Genomic DNA, 16789 nt, shown 5'->3' on the forward strand with positions numbered 1-16789 from the left:
TCTCCCCCCATCCCCTAAACCAGCCAGTCCGTGCCCTGGGGTCTGATGGGAGCCAGTGGCCCCTAGAGAGGACAGGTCTCCTGCCCCCTTCTCCCCCCATCCCCTAAGCCAGCCAGTCCGTGCCCTGGGGTCTGATGGGAGCCAGTGCCCCCTAGAGAGGACAGGTCTCCTTCCTCCTTCTCCCCCCATCCCCTAAACCAGCCAGTCCGTGCCCTGGGGTCTGATGGGAGCCAGTGCCCCCTAGAGAGGACAGGTCTCCTGCCCCCTTCTCCCCCCATCCCCTAAACCAGCCAGTCTGTGCCCTGGGGTCTGATGGGAGCCAGTGGCCCCTAGAGAGGACAGGTCTCCTGCCCCCTTCTCCCCCCATCCCCTAAACCAGCCAGTCTGTGCCCTGGGGTCTGATGGGAGCCAGTGCCCCCTAGAGAGGACAGGTCTCCTTCCTCCTTCTCCCCCCATCCCCTAAGCCAGCCAGTCCCCGCCCTGGGGTCTGATGGGAGCCAGTGCCCCCTAGAAAGGAAAGGTCTCCTGCCCCCTTCTCCCCCCAGAGCCAGCCAGTCTGTGCCCTGGGTTCAGATGGGATCCAGTGACCCCTAGAGAAGAAAGATCTCCTGCCCCCTTCTCCCCCCACCATCCCCTAAACCAGCCAGTCCGTGCCCTGGGACCAGATGGAGGCCAGTGCCCCCTAGAGAGGACAGGTCTCCTGCCCCCTTCCCCCCCAAGTCAGCCTCTGGCTGGTGCCCCCCTAGAGCAGACAGGCCTGTGTCCCATTCAGTGGCCCCCTGAGTCAGCCAGTCCCTGCCCTGGGGCTGGATCGGGAGAGGAAGGGGTGTTGCAAGGAAGATACGGGAGTGTTAGCAGGGCATGTACATTGTGTAGCAGGGTGCATGTGTGTGCTGGTCTGGGAGCGAAGGTGCTATCTGATGATTGTGGGCAATGGTGGTGTTGGGGACTAGGGGTTGGGTTTCTGTTAGGAGTGCTGTTGTGTTATGAAATGTAGGTCTCTGAGGGTATGTCTACACTACCCCGCTAGTTCGAACTAGGAGGGTAATGTAGGCATACCGCACTTGCAAATGAAGCCCGGGATTTGAATTTCCCGGGCTTCATTTGCATAAGCAGGGAGCCGCCATTTTTAAAACCCCGCTGGTTCGAACCCCGTGCAGCACGGCTACACGGGGCTCGAACTAGGTAGTTCGGACTAGGCTTCCTATTCCGAACTACCGGTACACCTCGTGGAATGAGGTGTACCGGTAGTTCGGAATAGGAAGCCTGGTCCAAACTATCTAGTTCGAGCCCCGTGTAGCCGCGCTGCACAGGGTTCGAACCAGCGGGGTTTTAAAAATGGCGGCTCCCTGCTTATGCAAATGAAGCCCGGGAAATTCAAATCCCGGGCTTCATTTGCAAGTGCGGTATGCCTACATTACCCTCCTAGTTCGAACTAGCGGGGTGGTGTAGACATACCCTGGGTTAGCCAGAGGGGATTCATGTTGGAGAGTTCATGCCTGTAGGCATTGAATAGTTGTGAATGTGTACTGTTGTGGGTTGTGTATGTTGTGATGTCTTGGGGTTGTGGGAGTATGTGGATAGAGTTTGGGGTCTAGTCATTTTGTCTGTATATCCAGGGGTGTTCTGGCCTCTAGCTGTTGGGCTGTGTGTGTGACGATATGTAGGCGTATCAGTGTGTAGGTGCTGTGCTTGCATAGGGGGTCAGTGACAGCATGCTGTAGTGTATAGGGTGTTGGTGTCAGTCTGATTGGGTGTAGCTGTTGCATTGGAGCGGGTCACAGAATGAAGCTGCTGGGATTGTATCAGGATGTGTGAAGATCTGTAGCAGGGTAGCTGTTGGCACTGGGGCACTGAGTATACAGTGGGGTGCAGTAGGGTTAAGGTGACAGGATTATGTCAGTGTGTGGGGATTAGACATTGGTGTTAGTGCTGGGATGAGTTTGTGCCTGTCTGGTGGGGTTAGATGTCCGTGTGTGCATGTCATGAGCATAGGTGTCAGATTGGGGTGTGTCAGTGTGTGTATGATGGGGTGTCAGTGTTACTGCCTATAGCTGATGGGACATAGGGTCAGCGTGTGACAGGGTGTATGAGGGTGTTAGTTTAGATGAGATACAGTGTAAGATGTCACTGTCAGTGTGTGTGTGATGTGGTTTAGGTGATGTGTGCGCAACAAGGGTTAAGAGATGGGGTGTAGCCAATAGGAGGTGGTGTGTTAGTATGCCAATGTGTGCATGTGGCAGGGTGTAGCCGACAGTGTGTATGATATTGCGTAGCTGTTGAGGTGCATTAGATGGGATGCAGGAGTTTGGATGCATGAGAGGTGTAGAAGTTGGTGAAAGTGCTATGGCACAAGTGAGGAGTGTCAGTGTTGGTCTGTGTGTACATGGTGACAGAATAGGTGACAGACAGCATGTTGGTGAGTGCCACAGTGCAGTTGAGATGGTTTGTGTGTGCATGAGGGAGTGGAGGTGATGGAGGGGTGTGATGGGATATGGGTAATGCAGTTTAAGGGATGTGGTGTAAGTAAGAGGTGATCCTGTATTGCAGTGGTCACCAGCCAGTAGACCGGGATCTAATGGTTGATCTTGGAGCCTCTGACAGGTGATCCTGACTGGTTTGGCCAAGAAGCTCTCAAGTGCCAGCTCCTCAGTGCAGCTCATCTCCTGCCCTTTGCCTTGGAGCTGCCCCTCCCCCATAAGGTGTGGGTGATGGGGTGTGTGAAGGTGACAGAATGTGATGGCGTATGACGAGGTGGAGGTGACAGAGTTAATGAAGTGGGTTATGGGGTGCATGAGGGAGATGGGCTGCAAGTGGCAGCGAGTGTGTGCAGATGATGGGGTGAATGCAAGTGATCGGATATGTGAGGGTGATGGGGTGTGATGAGGTGCAGGTGATGGGGCGTGTAAAGGTGATGGTATATGATGGGGTGTGTGAGAATGACAGGGTGTGTGGGAAAATGACAGGGTGAATACAGAAGACAGGGATGTGTGAGGATAAGTGGGGTGTGACGGTGTGTGAGGATGATGGGGTACAGGTGACAGGGTGTTTTGCAGATGATAGAGGAATGTAGGTGACCGAATGAGGGTGACAGGTTGTAATGTGGTGTGGTTTATAGGATACAATGGGGCACAGGTGACCAGATAAGTGAGGGTGATGGGGTATGATGAGATGCAGATGGCAGGGTTTGTGTGCAGGCAAAAGGGTGAATGCAGGAGACAGAATGCAACAAGGTGTGGGTGACGGGGTCTGTGAGGGTGATAGCGTGTGATGAAGTGTGGGTGACATGAATCAAAGTGATGGAATGTAGTGATGGGGTGTGTGAAGGTGGTGAATTGTGATGGGGTGTGAGAGGTTGACAGAGTGTGATGAGGTGTGGGTGTCAGTACTTGAGTGCAGGTGACAGGATGCGATGGGGTGTAGGTGACAAGGTATGTGAGGGTAACAGGTTGTGCTGAGGTATAAGTGACAGGGTGTGAGGGTGACAGAATGCAGATGACAGTGTGTGTGTGCAGGGAATGGGATGGGATGTATTAGCAGGAGTGTTGTGAGTAAGACATGAGAAGTCAGTCTTCCGCTCTGCTCTGTCCTGAATAGGCCTCCAAGTGTTGTGTCCAGTTCTCGGTGCCACATTTCAGGGAAGATGTGGACAACATGGAAAAAGTCAAGAGAATAGCAACAAAAATGATAAAAGTCTCCGAGAGGTAGCCATGTTAGTCTCTAAGGTGCCACAGGAATGCTTGTTTTTAAAAATGATTAACAGTCTGGAAAACATAGACTCATAGGACTGGAAGGGACCTCGAGAGGTCATCGAGTCCAGCCCCCTGCCCTCAAGGCAGGACCTGTGAGGGCAGACTGAAAGAATCAGGTTTCACGAGGAGTAACGGTAGTTCGGATTAGGAAGCCTAGTCCGAACTACCTAGTCCGTGCCACGTGTAGCCTCGGGCACGGAGTCCGCACTAGCGGACATTTAAAAATGGCGGTGCCCGGCTTTATGCAAATGAAGCCCGGGAAATTCAAATCCCGGGCTTCATTTGCAACTCCAGTTGCCTACATTACCACCCTAGTTCGAACTAGGGTGGTAGTGTAGACATACCCAGAGAGGGGACGTGAAAGCGGTTTTCAGGTATCTAAAAGGATGTTACAAAGAGGAGGGAGAAAAATTGTTCTCGTTGGCCTCTGAGGACAGGACAAGCAGCAGTGGGCTTAAACTGCAGCCAGGGAGGTTGAGGTTGGACATTGGGAAAAACTACCTGCCTGGCAGGGTGGTTAAACAGTAGATTAAATTGTCTGGGCAGGTTGTGGAGTCTCCATCTCTGGGGATACTGAAGAGCAGGTTGGACAGACACCTGGCAGGGATGGTCTAGATGGGGTTTGGTCCTTCCGTGCGGGCGGAGGACTGGATTTGATGACCTCGATGGGGTGTGTGAGGGTGACAGAGTGTGTGTGTGCATATGGGGTGTAGGTGGTATGGGGGTGTGACGTAGTGGGGGTACCTGGCTGGTTTTCTATGCTGCTGGCTCTGAGGGAACCCCCACTGGCTGCCGTGGGTACCACGACCCAGCAAAACAGGATGAGTCACTATGCAAACCAGTGGCCAGACACCCCCCATGGAGAGGAACAAAGGAAGGTGGAATGCTGCCTTGGCTGGGGGGCAGGGCTGGAAGTTAGTGAGTTGGTTGCTGGCTGTCGGAGGGCATGGAGGAGAGCCTAGGAGAAGGGGCTGGAGTTTAGGGGCCCAGTCTCACCCATCTCAAGGGGGCCTGAGGCATCCTAGCCCAGTTCCTGTGACCAGACTACATCTGTGCTGCGCTGTGCTGGAGGAGCAATAAACCACCCTCAATTCCACTGGCTGGTGCAGTCTGTTTGTGCCATTTCGGGGTGCAGGAGACGGGGAACCCCCAACGCGCCGTCACAGGGGGTTGTGCAGGTGAGAGGAAGAGTGCAGGTGATGAGGTGTGGGTAACAGGATGTGTGTGCAGGGGATGGGGTGAATGCTGGTTACAGGATGCAGTGGGGTGTGGATGATGGGGTGTGATGAGGACGGGTGACAGGTTGTGTGTGCAGGTGACACGAGCAGGTGAGGAAATGCCATAAGGTCTGGGGTGTGTGTGCAGGGGATGGGTTGAATGCAGATGAAAGGATGCGGTGGGATGTGGGTGACGGGGTATGTCGAGAAGCTGGTCTCCCCACCTCCCTGTCACTGACAAACAGTCGGTCCGGCTGTGCGGGGAAATGGGCCGGCAGGTGTCTGTGGCCTAGTTAGGAAAATGGGCCATTAGGAAATTGCAGAGCTGGGCCACGCTCAAAGGGGATTAGCTCTGGGCTCCCTCTAATCAGCCCCCCTGATCTCTCACCTGAAGTGTCCGGCAAAGTCAGCGTGTGTGACGCACAGCACTGGGGAGTCGCTGGGCGAGGGGCTGGGAGATCGGGGTCGGGGGGAGGAGGGCTAAACCTGGAGCCCAATTAAAGGATCAAGAGCTTTTGGGGGATCTGGCTCTGGGGCTGGGGGGTGTAATCTGCCCCGGGGGGGTGGGTTATAAAGCGGGTGCTGCCCAGGAGCTGGGTGCAGAGTGGGCGCTTGGGAGAGTGGGACACGAGAGCGACACGGAGAGCCAGTGAGTGTGGCCGGTGGTGAAGAGGGAGAGACAGAGGCGGGCAGGGGGGGCAGGGGAAGCGCAGCAGCGGGGCCACCATGACGCAGGCCTGGCACGGGGCTGTTTTTGCTGCCCGGCGGCGCAACGATGACGACGATACAACCCGGGACAGCATCTTTGTCTACACCAACAGTAACAACACACGGGGTGAGTGCAGGGGGAGGGGAGCTGGGGCATGGGGGGAAAGTGGGGGGCTGGGGTACCGGGGGAGATGAGTTAAGGTGCAGGGGGGCTACGGTATCCCGGGGAAGGGGAGTTGGGATACTGCAGGGGGAGGGGAGCTGGGGCATGGGGGGAAAGTGGGGGGCTGGGGTACCGGGGGGAGATGAGTTAAGGTGCAGGGGGGCTACGGTATCCCGGGAAGGGGAGTTGGGATACTGCAGGGGGAGGGGAGCTGGGGCATGGGGGGAAAGTGGGGGGCTGGGGTACCGGGGGGAGATGAGTTAAGGTGCAGGGGGGCTACGGTATCCCGGGGAAGGGGAGTTGGGATACTGCAGGGGGAGGGGAGCTGGGGCATGGGGGGAAAGTGGGGGGCTGGGGTACCAGGGGGAGATGAGTTAAGGTGCAGGGGGGCTACGGTATCCCGGGGAAGGGGAGTTGGGATACTGCAGGGGGAGGGGAGCTGGGGCATGGGGGGAAAGTGGGGGGCTGGGGTACCAGGGAGAGATGAGTTAAGGTGCAGGGGGGCTACGGTATCCCGGGGAAGGGGAGTTGGGATACTGCAGGGGGAGGGGAGCTGGGGCATGGGGGGAAAGTGGGGGGCTGGGGTACCAGGGAGAGATGAGTTAAGGTGCAGGGGGGCTACGGTATCCCGGGGAAGGGGAGTTGGGATACTGCAGGGGGAGGGGAGCTGGGGCATGGGGGGAAAGTGGGGGGCTGGGGTACCAGGGGGAGATGAGTTAAGGTGCAGGGGGCTACGGTATCCCGGGGAAGGGGAGTTGGGATACTGCAGGGGGAGGGGAGCTGGGGCATGGGGGGAAAGTGGGGGGCTGGGGTACCAGGGAGAGATGAGTTAAGGTGCAGGGGGGCTACGGTATCCCGGGGAAGGGGAGTTGGGATACTGCAGGGGGAGGGGAGCTGGGGCATGGGGGGAAAGTGGGGGGCTGGGGTACCGGGGGAGATGAGTTAAGGTGCAGGGGGGCTACGGTATCCCGGGGAAGGGGAGTTGGGATACTGCAGGGGGAGGGGAGCTGGGGCATGGGGGGAAAGTGGGGGGCTGGGGTACCGGGGGGAGATGAGTTAAGGTGCAGGGGGGCTACGGTATCCCGGGGAAGGGGAGTTGGGATACTGCAGGGGGAGGGGAGCTGGGGCATGGGGGGAAAGTGGGGGGCTGGGGTACCAGGGGGAGATGAGTTGGGGTGCAAGGGGGCTAGGGTAATATGGGGAAGGGGAGCTGGAGCATGGGGGAGAAGTGGGGGGAGGGGAGCTGAGGCCTGGGGAGAGAAGTGGGGGGCTGGGGTACTGCAGAGGGAGGGGAGCTGGGGCACAGTGGGGGCCTGGGGTACCACCGGGGAAGGAGCTGGGGTTCAGGGCAGAAAAGATACCATGGGGGGGCGTAGCTGGGGCCCCAGAGTGCAGAAGTGCCGGGCAGGGGACCAGCGGGGCCACCCTCATCCCCATCCTGCACTCCAGGCCCCTTCGAAGGCCCCAACTACCACATCGCGCCACGCTGGGTCTACAACCTGGTCTCCCTCTGGATGGTCTTCGTGGTCTTCGCCTCCGTCTTCACCAATGGGCTGGTGCTGGTGGCCACCTGGAAGTTCAAGAAGCTGCGGCACCCACTGAACTGGATCCTGGTGAACCTGGCGATCGCTGACCTGGGCGAGACCCTCATCGCCAGCACCATCAGCGTCATCAACCAGATCTTCGGCTACTTCGTGCTGGGCCACCCGCTCTGCGTCATTGAGGGCTACACCGTCTCCGTCTGTGGTGAGAGCGGCCCACCTGCCCCACCCATGGAGAGCTCCAGCCCCTCAGCACCCACAGGAGCTGCCCATGGACAGGCGTGGGCACCAGGGTCCCGAGCCACTCACGGGCGCCAGAGCCACACCCCTGTCTATCAACAGGGAGCCATCATCCAGCCCCATCAGTAGGGAAAAATGGCCCCACTGAGTCCATGGGAGCCACCCCCTCAGGAAGCTACCGTCTCTCCCTGTCCATGGGAAGCCATGGCCCCAACACACACCCCCATGGAGCCTGGAGGCAAGGGAAATCGTGAACCAGAGCTCTGCTCCAGCCAACTCCAGCTCAGCTTAAATCCTGCCCCCGCCAAACCTGCTCCCCTTGTCCTCCAGCCACAGGGCGCCACTCTTCCCTGGCCCCCCCCCCCGGGCTAACGTGCCCCCTCTCCGGCCATGGCTCCAGAACCCCCAGCAGCGGGATTCGCCCCGTGGCCCCCAGTGACGCTGGTGCCCTGCAGGTATCACGGCACTGTGGTCGCTGGCTATCATTTCCTGGGAGCGCTGGTTCGTGGTGTGCAAGCCCTTTGGCAACATCAAGTTTGATGGGAAGCTGGCCATGGGTGGCATCATCTTCTCCTGGCTGTGGTCCGCTGCCTGGACGGCACCCCCCATCTTCGGCTGGAGCAGGTGGGCGCGAGGCCGCAGCCGAGCTGGGGGAGAGGATGTGGCGGAGTTGGGGGATGGGTGTGAGAGAGAGGAAGGGGCCTGAGGGTGCCCTGCTCATAAGAAGCATGTGGGAGGGAGCTTTTCAGGGGACAAGGCAACATGCCGTGTTTATAGAAAGTCCAACATGAAATTCACACGCGCGCTCCTCTGAGGCTCAGCTTGCAGGACCGGCCCCAGAGTCCAGCGGCAAGCGCCCCGTGGTACCTGTCAGTCCCTGTGGGGGCGCAGGGCCACGCTGCAAGCACCCATCCGAAGGAGGGGCTAATGGCCGGGCTGTCCAGTTCCCCTTTGGTGGCTGCTGTCAGGCCTCCATCTCCTCTCTGGTTTGTCTCACGCTGGGAGCGCCGGTCTCTGGGCTTCTGCCAATGCTGCTCATTGAATTCGGCCTCGGGCACCATGGATGTTCTCCAAGGCGCTCCTGTCCTTTGGAGCATCTGGGCCTCCCTCGCCCCAAGCAATTCTGCAGAGACTCCAACCAGAGGGTTCACCCGCTGCCACTGGCAGGCGCTGCAGCGAGACCTTGTCTGCGCACGAGCCAGGGAGAGCCGGGAGCACGGGGCTGACAAGCAACACACCAGATATTCTCGTGCCAGTGCTGACATGGTACACGTGGGGTGAAGGAGTGGGTCTGTGGGAAGGGGTCGGGGCAGAAGGGTGAGCTGGGCTATGGGGGGAAGAGCGGCTGGGACTGTGCCCCCCCTGACTGCTCCATGCCCTCCAGGTACTGGCCCCATGGCTTGAAGACCTCCTGTGGCCCAGATGTTTTCAGTGGCAGCTCAGACCCTGGGGTTCAGTCCTACATGGTTGTGTTGATGATCACCTGCTGCTTCATCCCCCTGAGCGTCATCGTGCTCTGCTACCTGCAAGTGTGGCTGGCCATCCGCTCGGTGAGCGCCCTGAGCCTGCCCTGGCCGGGCCCCTTGAGTAGTGCCCTGTCAGTTGCCCAGGGCCGGCTGCTGCCCCCCGCAGCCCAGCCTGCCAGAGGCTAACCCAGCTGCCTCTCCCGGCCGGCAGGTGGCGGCCCAGCAGAAGGAATCGGAGTCCACGCAGAAGGCGGAGAAGGAAGTGTCACGCATGGTGGTGGTCATGATCATCGCCTACATCTTCTGCTGGGGCCCCTACACCTTCTTCGCCTGCTTCGCCGCCGCCAACCCTGGCTACGCCTTCCACCCGCTGGCAGCCGCTCTGCCCGCCTACTTCGCCAAGAGCGCCACCATCTACAACCCCATCATCTACGTCTTCATGAACAGGCAGGTGAGTGGCTCAAGGCCCCGGGGCATGCTGGGAAATGGACACTGCATGGGCTCTCCGGGCCATAGACGGGTGTGTGGAGGGACGCTGAGGTGAGTGACTGGAGGGATGGGGTATCTGGGGAGCAGTGTGCAAGGGAGCAGGAGGGGTGGGTGCAGGTGGATAAAGGTGAGGCAGGCGGATGGATTGACGGGGAGGAATGGGCAGGGGGTGGGTGGAGGGGCAGTAGATGGATGAAGATGCAGTAAATGAGTGGGTGGGTACATGAAGAAATAGAAAAGGGATGGCTGGAGGTGCAGATGGGTGAGTGGACGGGTGGGTGGGCAGACGGGTGGGTGAAGGTGCAGATGGGTGGCTGGACAGAAAGATGGATGAACAGATGGGTGGGTGGACAGACGGGTGTGTGGACAGACGGATGGATGAACAGACGGGTGTGTGGACAGAAGGATGGGTGGACACACGGATGGGTGGACAGAAGAATGGATGAACAGATGGGCGGGTGGACAGACAGGTGGGTGGACAGAAAGATGGATGAACAGATGGGTGGGTGGACAGACGGGTGGGTGGACAGAAAGATGGATGAACAGATGGGTGGGTGGACTGACGGGTGGGTGGACAGAAAGATGGATGAACAGATGGGCGGGTGGACAGACAGGTGGGTGGACAGAAAGATGGATGAACAGATGGGTGGGTGGACAGACGGGTGGGTGGACAGAAAGATGGATGAACAGATGGGTGGGTGGACTGACGGGTGGGTGGACAGAAAGATGGATGAACAGATGGGTGGGTGGACAGAAAGATGGATGAACAGATGGGTGGGTGGACAGACAGGTGTGTGGACAGAAGGGTGGATGAACAGACGGGTGGGTGGACAGAAGGATGGATGAACAGATGGGTGGGTGGACAGAAGGATGGGTGGAAAGGATGGGTGGACAGACAGGAGTGTGGACGGAAGGATGGATGAACAGATGGGCGGGTGGACAGACAGGTGTGTGGACAGAAGGATGGCTGAACAGATGGGTGGGTGGACAGACAGGTGTGTGGACAGAAGGGTGGATGAACAGACGGGTGGGTGGACAGAAGGATGGATGAACAGATGGGTGGGTGGACAGACAGGTGTGTGGACAGAGGGATGGATGAACAGACGGGTGGGTGGACAGAAGGATGGATGGACAGACAGGTGTGTGGACGGAAGGATGGATTGACAGATGGGTGGGTGGACAGACAGGTGTGTGGACGGAAGGATGGATTAACAGATGGGTGGGTGGACAGACAGGTGTGTGGACAGAAGGATGGATGGACAGACAGGTGGGTGGACAGAAGGATGGATGAACAGATGGGTGGGTGGACAGACAGGTGTGTGGACAGAAGGATGGATGGACAGACAGGTGGGTGGACAGAAGGATGGATGAACAGATGGGTGGGTGGACAGACAGGTGTGTGGACAGAAGGATGGATGAACAGATGGGTGGGTGGACAGACAGGTGGGTGGACAGAAGGATGGATGAACAGATGGGTGGGTGGACAGACAGGTGGGTGGACAGAAGGATGGATGAACAGATGGGTGGGTGGACAGACAGGTGGGTGGACAGAAGGATGGATGAACAGATGGTTGGGTGGACAGACAGGTGGGTGGACAGAAGGATGGATGAACAGATGGGTGGGTGGACAGACAGGTGGGTGGACAGAAGGATGGATGAACAGATGGGTGGGTGGACAGACAGGTGGGTGGACAGAAGGATGGATGAACAGATGGGTGGGTGGACAGACAGGTGGGTGGACAGAAGGATGGATGAACAGATGGGTGGGTGGACAGACAAGTGGGTGGACAGAAGGATGGATGAACAGAGGGGTGTGTGGACAGAAGGATGGATGAACAGATGGATGGGTGGACAGACAGGTGGGTGGACAGAAGGATGGATGAACAGAGGGGTGGGTGGACAGACAGGTGGGTGGACAGAAGGATGGATGAACAGAGGGGTGGGTGGACAGACAGGTGTGTGGACAGAAGGATGGATGAACAGATGGGTGGGTGGACAGACAGGTGGGTGGACAGAAGGATGGATGAACAGAGGGGTGTGTGGACAGACAGGTGTGTGGACAGAAGGATGGATGAACAGAGGGGTGGGTGGACAGACAGGTGTGTGGACAGAAGGATGGATGAACAGAGGGGTGGGTGGACAGAAGGATGGATGAACAGATGGATGGGTGGACAGACAGGTGGGTGGACAGAAGGATGGATGAACAGAGGGGTGGGTGGACAGACAGGTGGGTGGACAGAAGGATGGATGAACAGAGGGGTGGGTGGACAGACAGGTGTGTGGACAGAAGGATGGATGAACAGAGGGGTGGGTGGACAGACAGGTGGGTGGACAGAAGGATGGATGAACAGAGGGGTGGGTGGACAGACAGGTGGGTGGACAGAAGGATGGATGAACAGAGGGGTGGGTGGACAGACAGGTGTGTGGACAGAAGGATGGATGAACAGAGGGGTGTGTGGACAGACAGGTGGGTGGACAGAAGGATGGATGAACAGAGGGGTGGGTGGACAGACAGGTGTGTGGACAGAAGGATGGATGGACAGATGGGTGGGTGGACAGACAGGTGGATGGATGAACAGACGGCTCATTACTAAAGCAGCTCTGCAGGGCTCCCCGGTGCCCTGCCCCCTCTCACTCCACCTCTGCCCCCCAGTTCCGTAACTGCATCATGCAGCTGTTTGGCAAGAAGGTGGACGACGGCTCGGAGCTCTCTTCCACCTCCCGCACTGAGGTCTCCTCCGTCTCCAACTCCTCTGTGTCACCGGCATAGGCGGGACCCCCGCGGACGGAAAGCTGGATGGACAGCCGGACAGGACTGCCCCTCCTCCCCCCCGCCTCCCACACAGTATGGATCCCTCTTGAGCATATGAAGTACTGTCAGTTTGCCATGTCTCCTCGGGAGACTCCGCCCCACCAATGGCTGGCTCCGCCCCACACGGGGAAGGAGGCCCCTTTCCATCCAGCAGGGGCCAGGAGAGTTTAGCTTTTGTAAAGCTGTGACGGCGTGTTGAGGTCTCCCCGCCCCTGCACCCCGTAATGGCAGAACAGACTCCGCCTGCCAGTAGAATTGAGGGAGTTTATCGCTTCTCCAGGGTACAGCCCAGCATAGATGCAACCCGGTCACAGGAACCAGGGCTAGGAGGCCTCAGCCCCCCCTTGAGATGGGGGGAGACCAGGCCCCTCCAAATCTAGCCCCCCTCTAGTCTTCTCCTCCTGCTTCCCCTCCCAGGCCCTGCCCCCCAGCCAGGTGCTGGTCTCCGCCCTCTCCCCTTTGTCTCTCCAGGGACGCTGAGCCTGGGTGTCTGGGTTAATCCACATTTGGGAGAGTCAGTGAGAATCTCCCATCCCAGCGGGGGGTGGGGGGGGCACCGGGTTACAGAGCAGACAGCCCCCACTGCACCACAAAAGCGATGGCCCCATCTCCCACCATGATTCTGTGTCACTCCACCCCTGGCGCGAGCAGGAGCGGCCCGAGGCCGGCTGCAGCAGCTGGCGCCCTAGGCAGGGCAGTGCAATCGGCACCCCTGCCTGCTCGGCTGTCAGTGGCCGTGACGTCGTCATCAGGCGCCTGGGCCAGTTGCACCCTAGGCAGCTGCCTAGCTTGCCTAGGCTCATGGGCCACCCCTGGGCGCAAGGCGTCACTCCTGGAAAGGGCACCGGAGCCCGTGTCTGGCTCCAGCCCACAGGTGGCTGCATCTCAGTAAGGCCAGGAGTGTGGGGTGAAACTGCTGCGCCCCAGAGGTGGCTGTGCCTGAGTGGAGCGATGGAGAATCATCCCCTCTCATATTCCACCCCCCAAGCTGGCCCCCTGTAAATAGTGTTTGATAACGAGCCTAGCTGGGAACGCAGCATAGAGCAGAGGACACGGCCAGCCGGCGTCACCCCTCTGGGGCACCGGGGCCAGCGCCGGGACGGCCTGTACCATAGCTAATAAAGGTTTGTAACTTCTGTACCAGCTCGCCAGCTTCCTCCAGGGAGCCCACAAGGGGCCAGGCTTTGCGGGGGCCGCAGCTGGGACTCGGGGGTTGCTTCTTTCACAGCACATGGGAAGCTGAGTTTGGCATGGCCATAGCTAACGCCTGCTGCCCGGCACCACCCCACCACGCATCTGCCATGGCTAACCTCTGCTCCCCAGCACCGCCCCGCCACACAGCCGCCACGGCTAACTCCTGCTCCCCGGCGCTGCCCTGCCACGCACCCGCCATGGCTAACTCCTGCTCCCTGGCGCTGCCACGCACCCGCCACGGCTAACTCCTGCTCCCTGGCGCTGCCACACACCCGCCACGGCTAACGCCTGCTCCCCTGCGCTGCCCTGCCACGCACCCGCCACGGCTAACTCCTGCTCCCTGGCGCTGCCACGCACCCGCCACGGCTAACGCCTGCTCCCCTGCGCTGCCCTGCCACGCACCCGCCACGGCTAACTCCTGCTCCCCGGCACTGCCCCGCCACAAAGCCTCCACGGCTAACGCCTGCTCCCCTGCGCTGCCCTGCCACGCACCCGCCACGGCTAACTCCTGCTCCCCGGCGCTGCCCTGCCACGCACCCGCCATGGCTAACTCCTGCTCCGTGGCGCTGCCACGCACCCGCCACGGCTAACTCCTGCTCCCTGGCGCTGCCACACACCCGCCACGGCTAACGCCTGCTCCCCTGCGCTGCCCTGCCACGCACCCGCCACGGCTAACTCCTGCTCCCTGGCGCTGCCACGCACCCGCCACGGCTAACGCCTGCTCCCCTGCGCTGCCCTGCCACGCACCCGCCACGGCTAACTCCTGCTCCCCGGCACTGCCCCGCCACAAAGCCTCCACGGCTAACGCCTGCTCCCCTGCGCTGCCCTGCCACGCACCCGCCACGGCTAACTCCTGCTCCCTGGCGCTGCCACGCACCCGCCACGGCTAACGCCTGCTCCCCTGCGCTGCCCCGCCACACAGCCGCCACGGCTAACGCCTGCTCCCCTGCGCTGCCCTGCCATGCACCCGCCACGGCTAACGCCTCCTCCCTGGCGCTGCCCGCCACGCACCCGCCACGGCTAACTCCTGCTCCCCGGCGCTGCCCCGCCATGCACCCGCCACGGCTAACGCCTGCTCCCCGGCGCTGCCCCGCCACGCACCCACCACGGCTAACTCCTGCTCCCCAGCACTGCCCCGCCATGCACCCGCCATGGCTAACGCCTGCTCCCTGGCGCCGCCCCGCCACGCACCCGCCACGGCTAACGCCTGCTCCCCGGCGCTGCCCCGCCACGCACCCGCCACGGCTAACTCCTGCTCCCCGGCACTGCCCCGCCACGCACCTGCCACGGCTAACGCCTGCTCCCCGGCGCTGCCCCGCCATGCACCCGCCACAGCTAAGCGCTTCAGCTGCTGATCTGGCTGGCCAGAACCCCTCAGACACTCCGGCTCTATCCGAGCCCCAGTCAGCCCCGGGCCCAGCACACGGGTGAGGGGTTCTAGACCCCAATCTCGCCTACCCGAACAGGTTCCTCCGGTCCCACGAAACCAGCCCCCGGTCCCAGGTCAAATACACTCTGGATCTTCCCACAAAGTGCGCGGAGCCAGGCCTCTGGCATCTGCCGTCTCACGGCTTATTACTGCGAGGAAGAAAAGTATGAGAGTGAGGTTAAGGAGAATACCTTACCTGCATCGACTCTCCCAGTTCTCGATGCAGGCTCTAGCAGAGACGTTACAGCTGCTGGCTTGCAAGTCTCTGGGGCGCATCCTATGTCAGGATGGGTCCACGGTTCTTTCCGGCTCGTGGTTCCCTGCAAGGCTGCGTCTGGGGTCAAGAGCTGAGCTGAAGATTGGCTGGAGGGTGCCACATGGCACTTGTATCCCTCTCCTGGCACCCTCCTGGCCAGAGCAGGTCACCTGGTCCAACGACCTATCCCTGCGTCCCACGCTAGCACCCCAGGCATATTCCTGAGGTGTGCACGGGCCCCGAGAGATTCATCGTCTCCTCGATAATTAGCATAGCCACTGGCTCAGCTTTCCTTGCCCATTGCGCAGCCGCAGACAGAGAACTGTCCAGCACCCACACAGAGGCCATGTTCATAACGCCACATACAGACGTCCTGCCGTTACATGGGTAGCACACACAGAGGCCATGTTCATAACGCCACATACAGACGTCCTGCCGTTACATGGGTAGCACACACAGAGGCCATGTTCATAACGCCACATACAGACGTCCTGCCGTTACATGGGTAGCACACACAGAGGCCATGTTCATAACGCCACATACAAATGTCCTGCCGTTACATGGGTTGCGCACACAGAGGCCATGTTCATAACGCCACATACAGACGTCCTGCCGTTACATGGGTAGCACACACAGAGGCCATGTTCATAACGCCACATACAGACGTCCTGCCGTTACATGGGTAGCACACACAGAGGCCATGTTCATAACGCCACATACACACGTCCTGCCGTTACATGGGTAGCACACACAGAGGCCATGTTCATAACGCCACATACAGACGTCCTGCCGTTACATGGGTAGCACACACAGAGGCCATGTTCATAACGCCACATACACACGTCCTGCCGTTACATGGGTAGCACACACAGAGGCCATGTTCATAACGCCACATACAAATGTCCTGCCGTTACATGAGTAGCACACACAGAGGCCATGTTCATAACGCCACATACACACGTCCTGCCGTTACATGGGTAGCACACACAGAGGCCATGTTCATAACGCCACATACACACGTCCTGCCGTTACATGGGTAGCACACACAGAGGCCATGTTCATAACGCCACATACACACGTCCTGCCGTTACATGAGTAGCACACACAGAGTCCATGTTCATAACGCCACATACACACGTCCTGCCGTTACATGGGTAGCACACACAGAGGCCATGTTCATAACACCACATACACACGTCCTGCCGTTACATGGGTAGCACACACAGAGTCCATGTTCATAACACCACATACAGACGTCCTGCCGTTACATGGGTAGCACACACGGAGGCCATGTTCATAACGCCACATACAGACGTCCTGCCGTTACATGGGTAGCACACACAGAGGCCATGTTCATAACGCCACATACAGACGTCCTGCCGTTACATGGGTAGCACACACAGAGTCCATGTTCATAACGCCACATACAGACGTCCTGCCGTTACATGAGTAGCACACACAGAGTCCATGTTCATAACGCCACATACAGACGTCCTGCCGTTACATGAGTAGCACACACAGA

General features: G+C 59.5%; 1 protein-coding gene across 1 annotated transcript; it reads left to right on the top strand.

The window, feature by feature from the left end:
• The first annotated feature begins 1416 nt into the window (after positions 1-1416).
• On the top strand, positions 1417-13545 carry LOC102461846 (red-sensitive opsin). Its single transcript, XM_075916205.2, has 6 exons — positions 1417-5804; positions 7290-7586; positions 8077-8245; positions 9006-9171; positions 9299-9538; positions 12230-13545. The coding sequence occupies exons 1-6, from the start codon at positions 5696-5698 to the stop codon at positions 12344-12346; spliced, it is 1098 nt and encodes a 365-aa protein (XP_075772320.2). The 5' UTR covers positions 1417-5695; the 3' UTR covers positions 12347-13545.
• Positions 13546-16789: the final 3244 nt, after the last annotated feature.

Source organism: Pelodiscus sinensis, chromosome 18 (genome assembly GCF_052426305.1).
Source record: "Pelodiscus sinensis isolate ZL-2025 chromosome 18, ASM5242630v1, whole genome shotgun sequence".
In the NCBI taxonomy this organism is placed as follows: Eukaryota; Metazoa; Chordata; order Testudines; family Trionychidae; genus Pelodiscus; species Pelodiscus sinensis.

Bases quoted from the DNA above. Each gene is read 5' to 3' on its own strand.
- LOC102461846 (XM_075916205.2), top strand. From the start codon at position 5,696: ATGACGCAGGCCTGGCACGGGGCTGTTTTTGCTGCCCGGCGGCGCAAC. The intron at 5,805-7,289 runs GTGAGTGCAGGG...CCTGCACTCCAG, and splicing joins CAACAGTAACAACACACGGG to GCCCCTTCGAAGGCCCCAAC. The intron at 7,587-8,076 runs GTGAGAGCGGCC...GGTGCCCTGCAG, and splicing joins CTACACCGTCTCCGTCTGTG to GTATCACGGCACTGTGGTCG.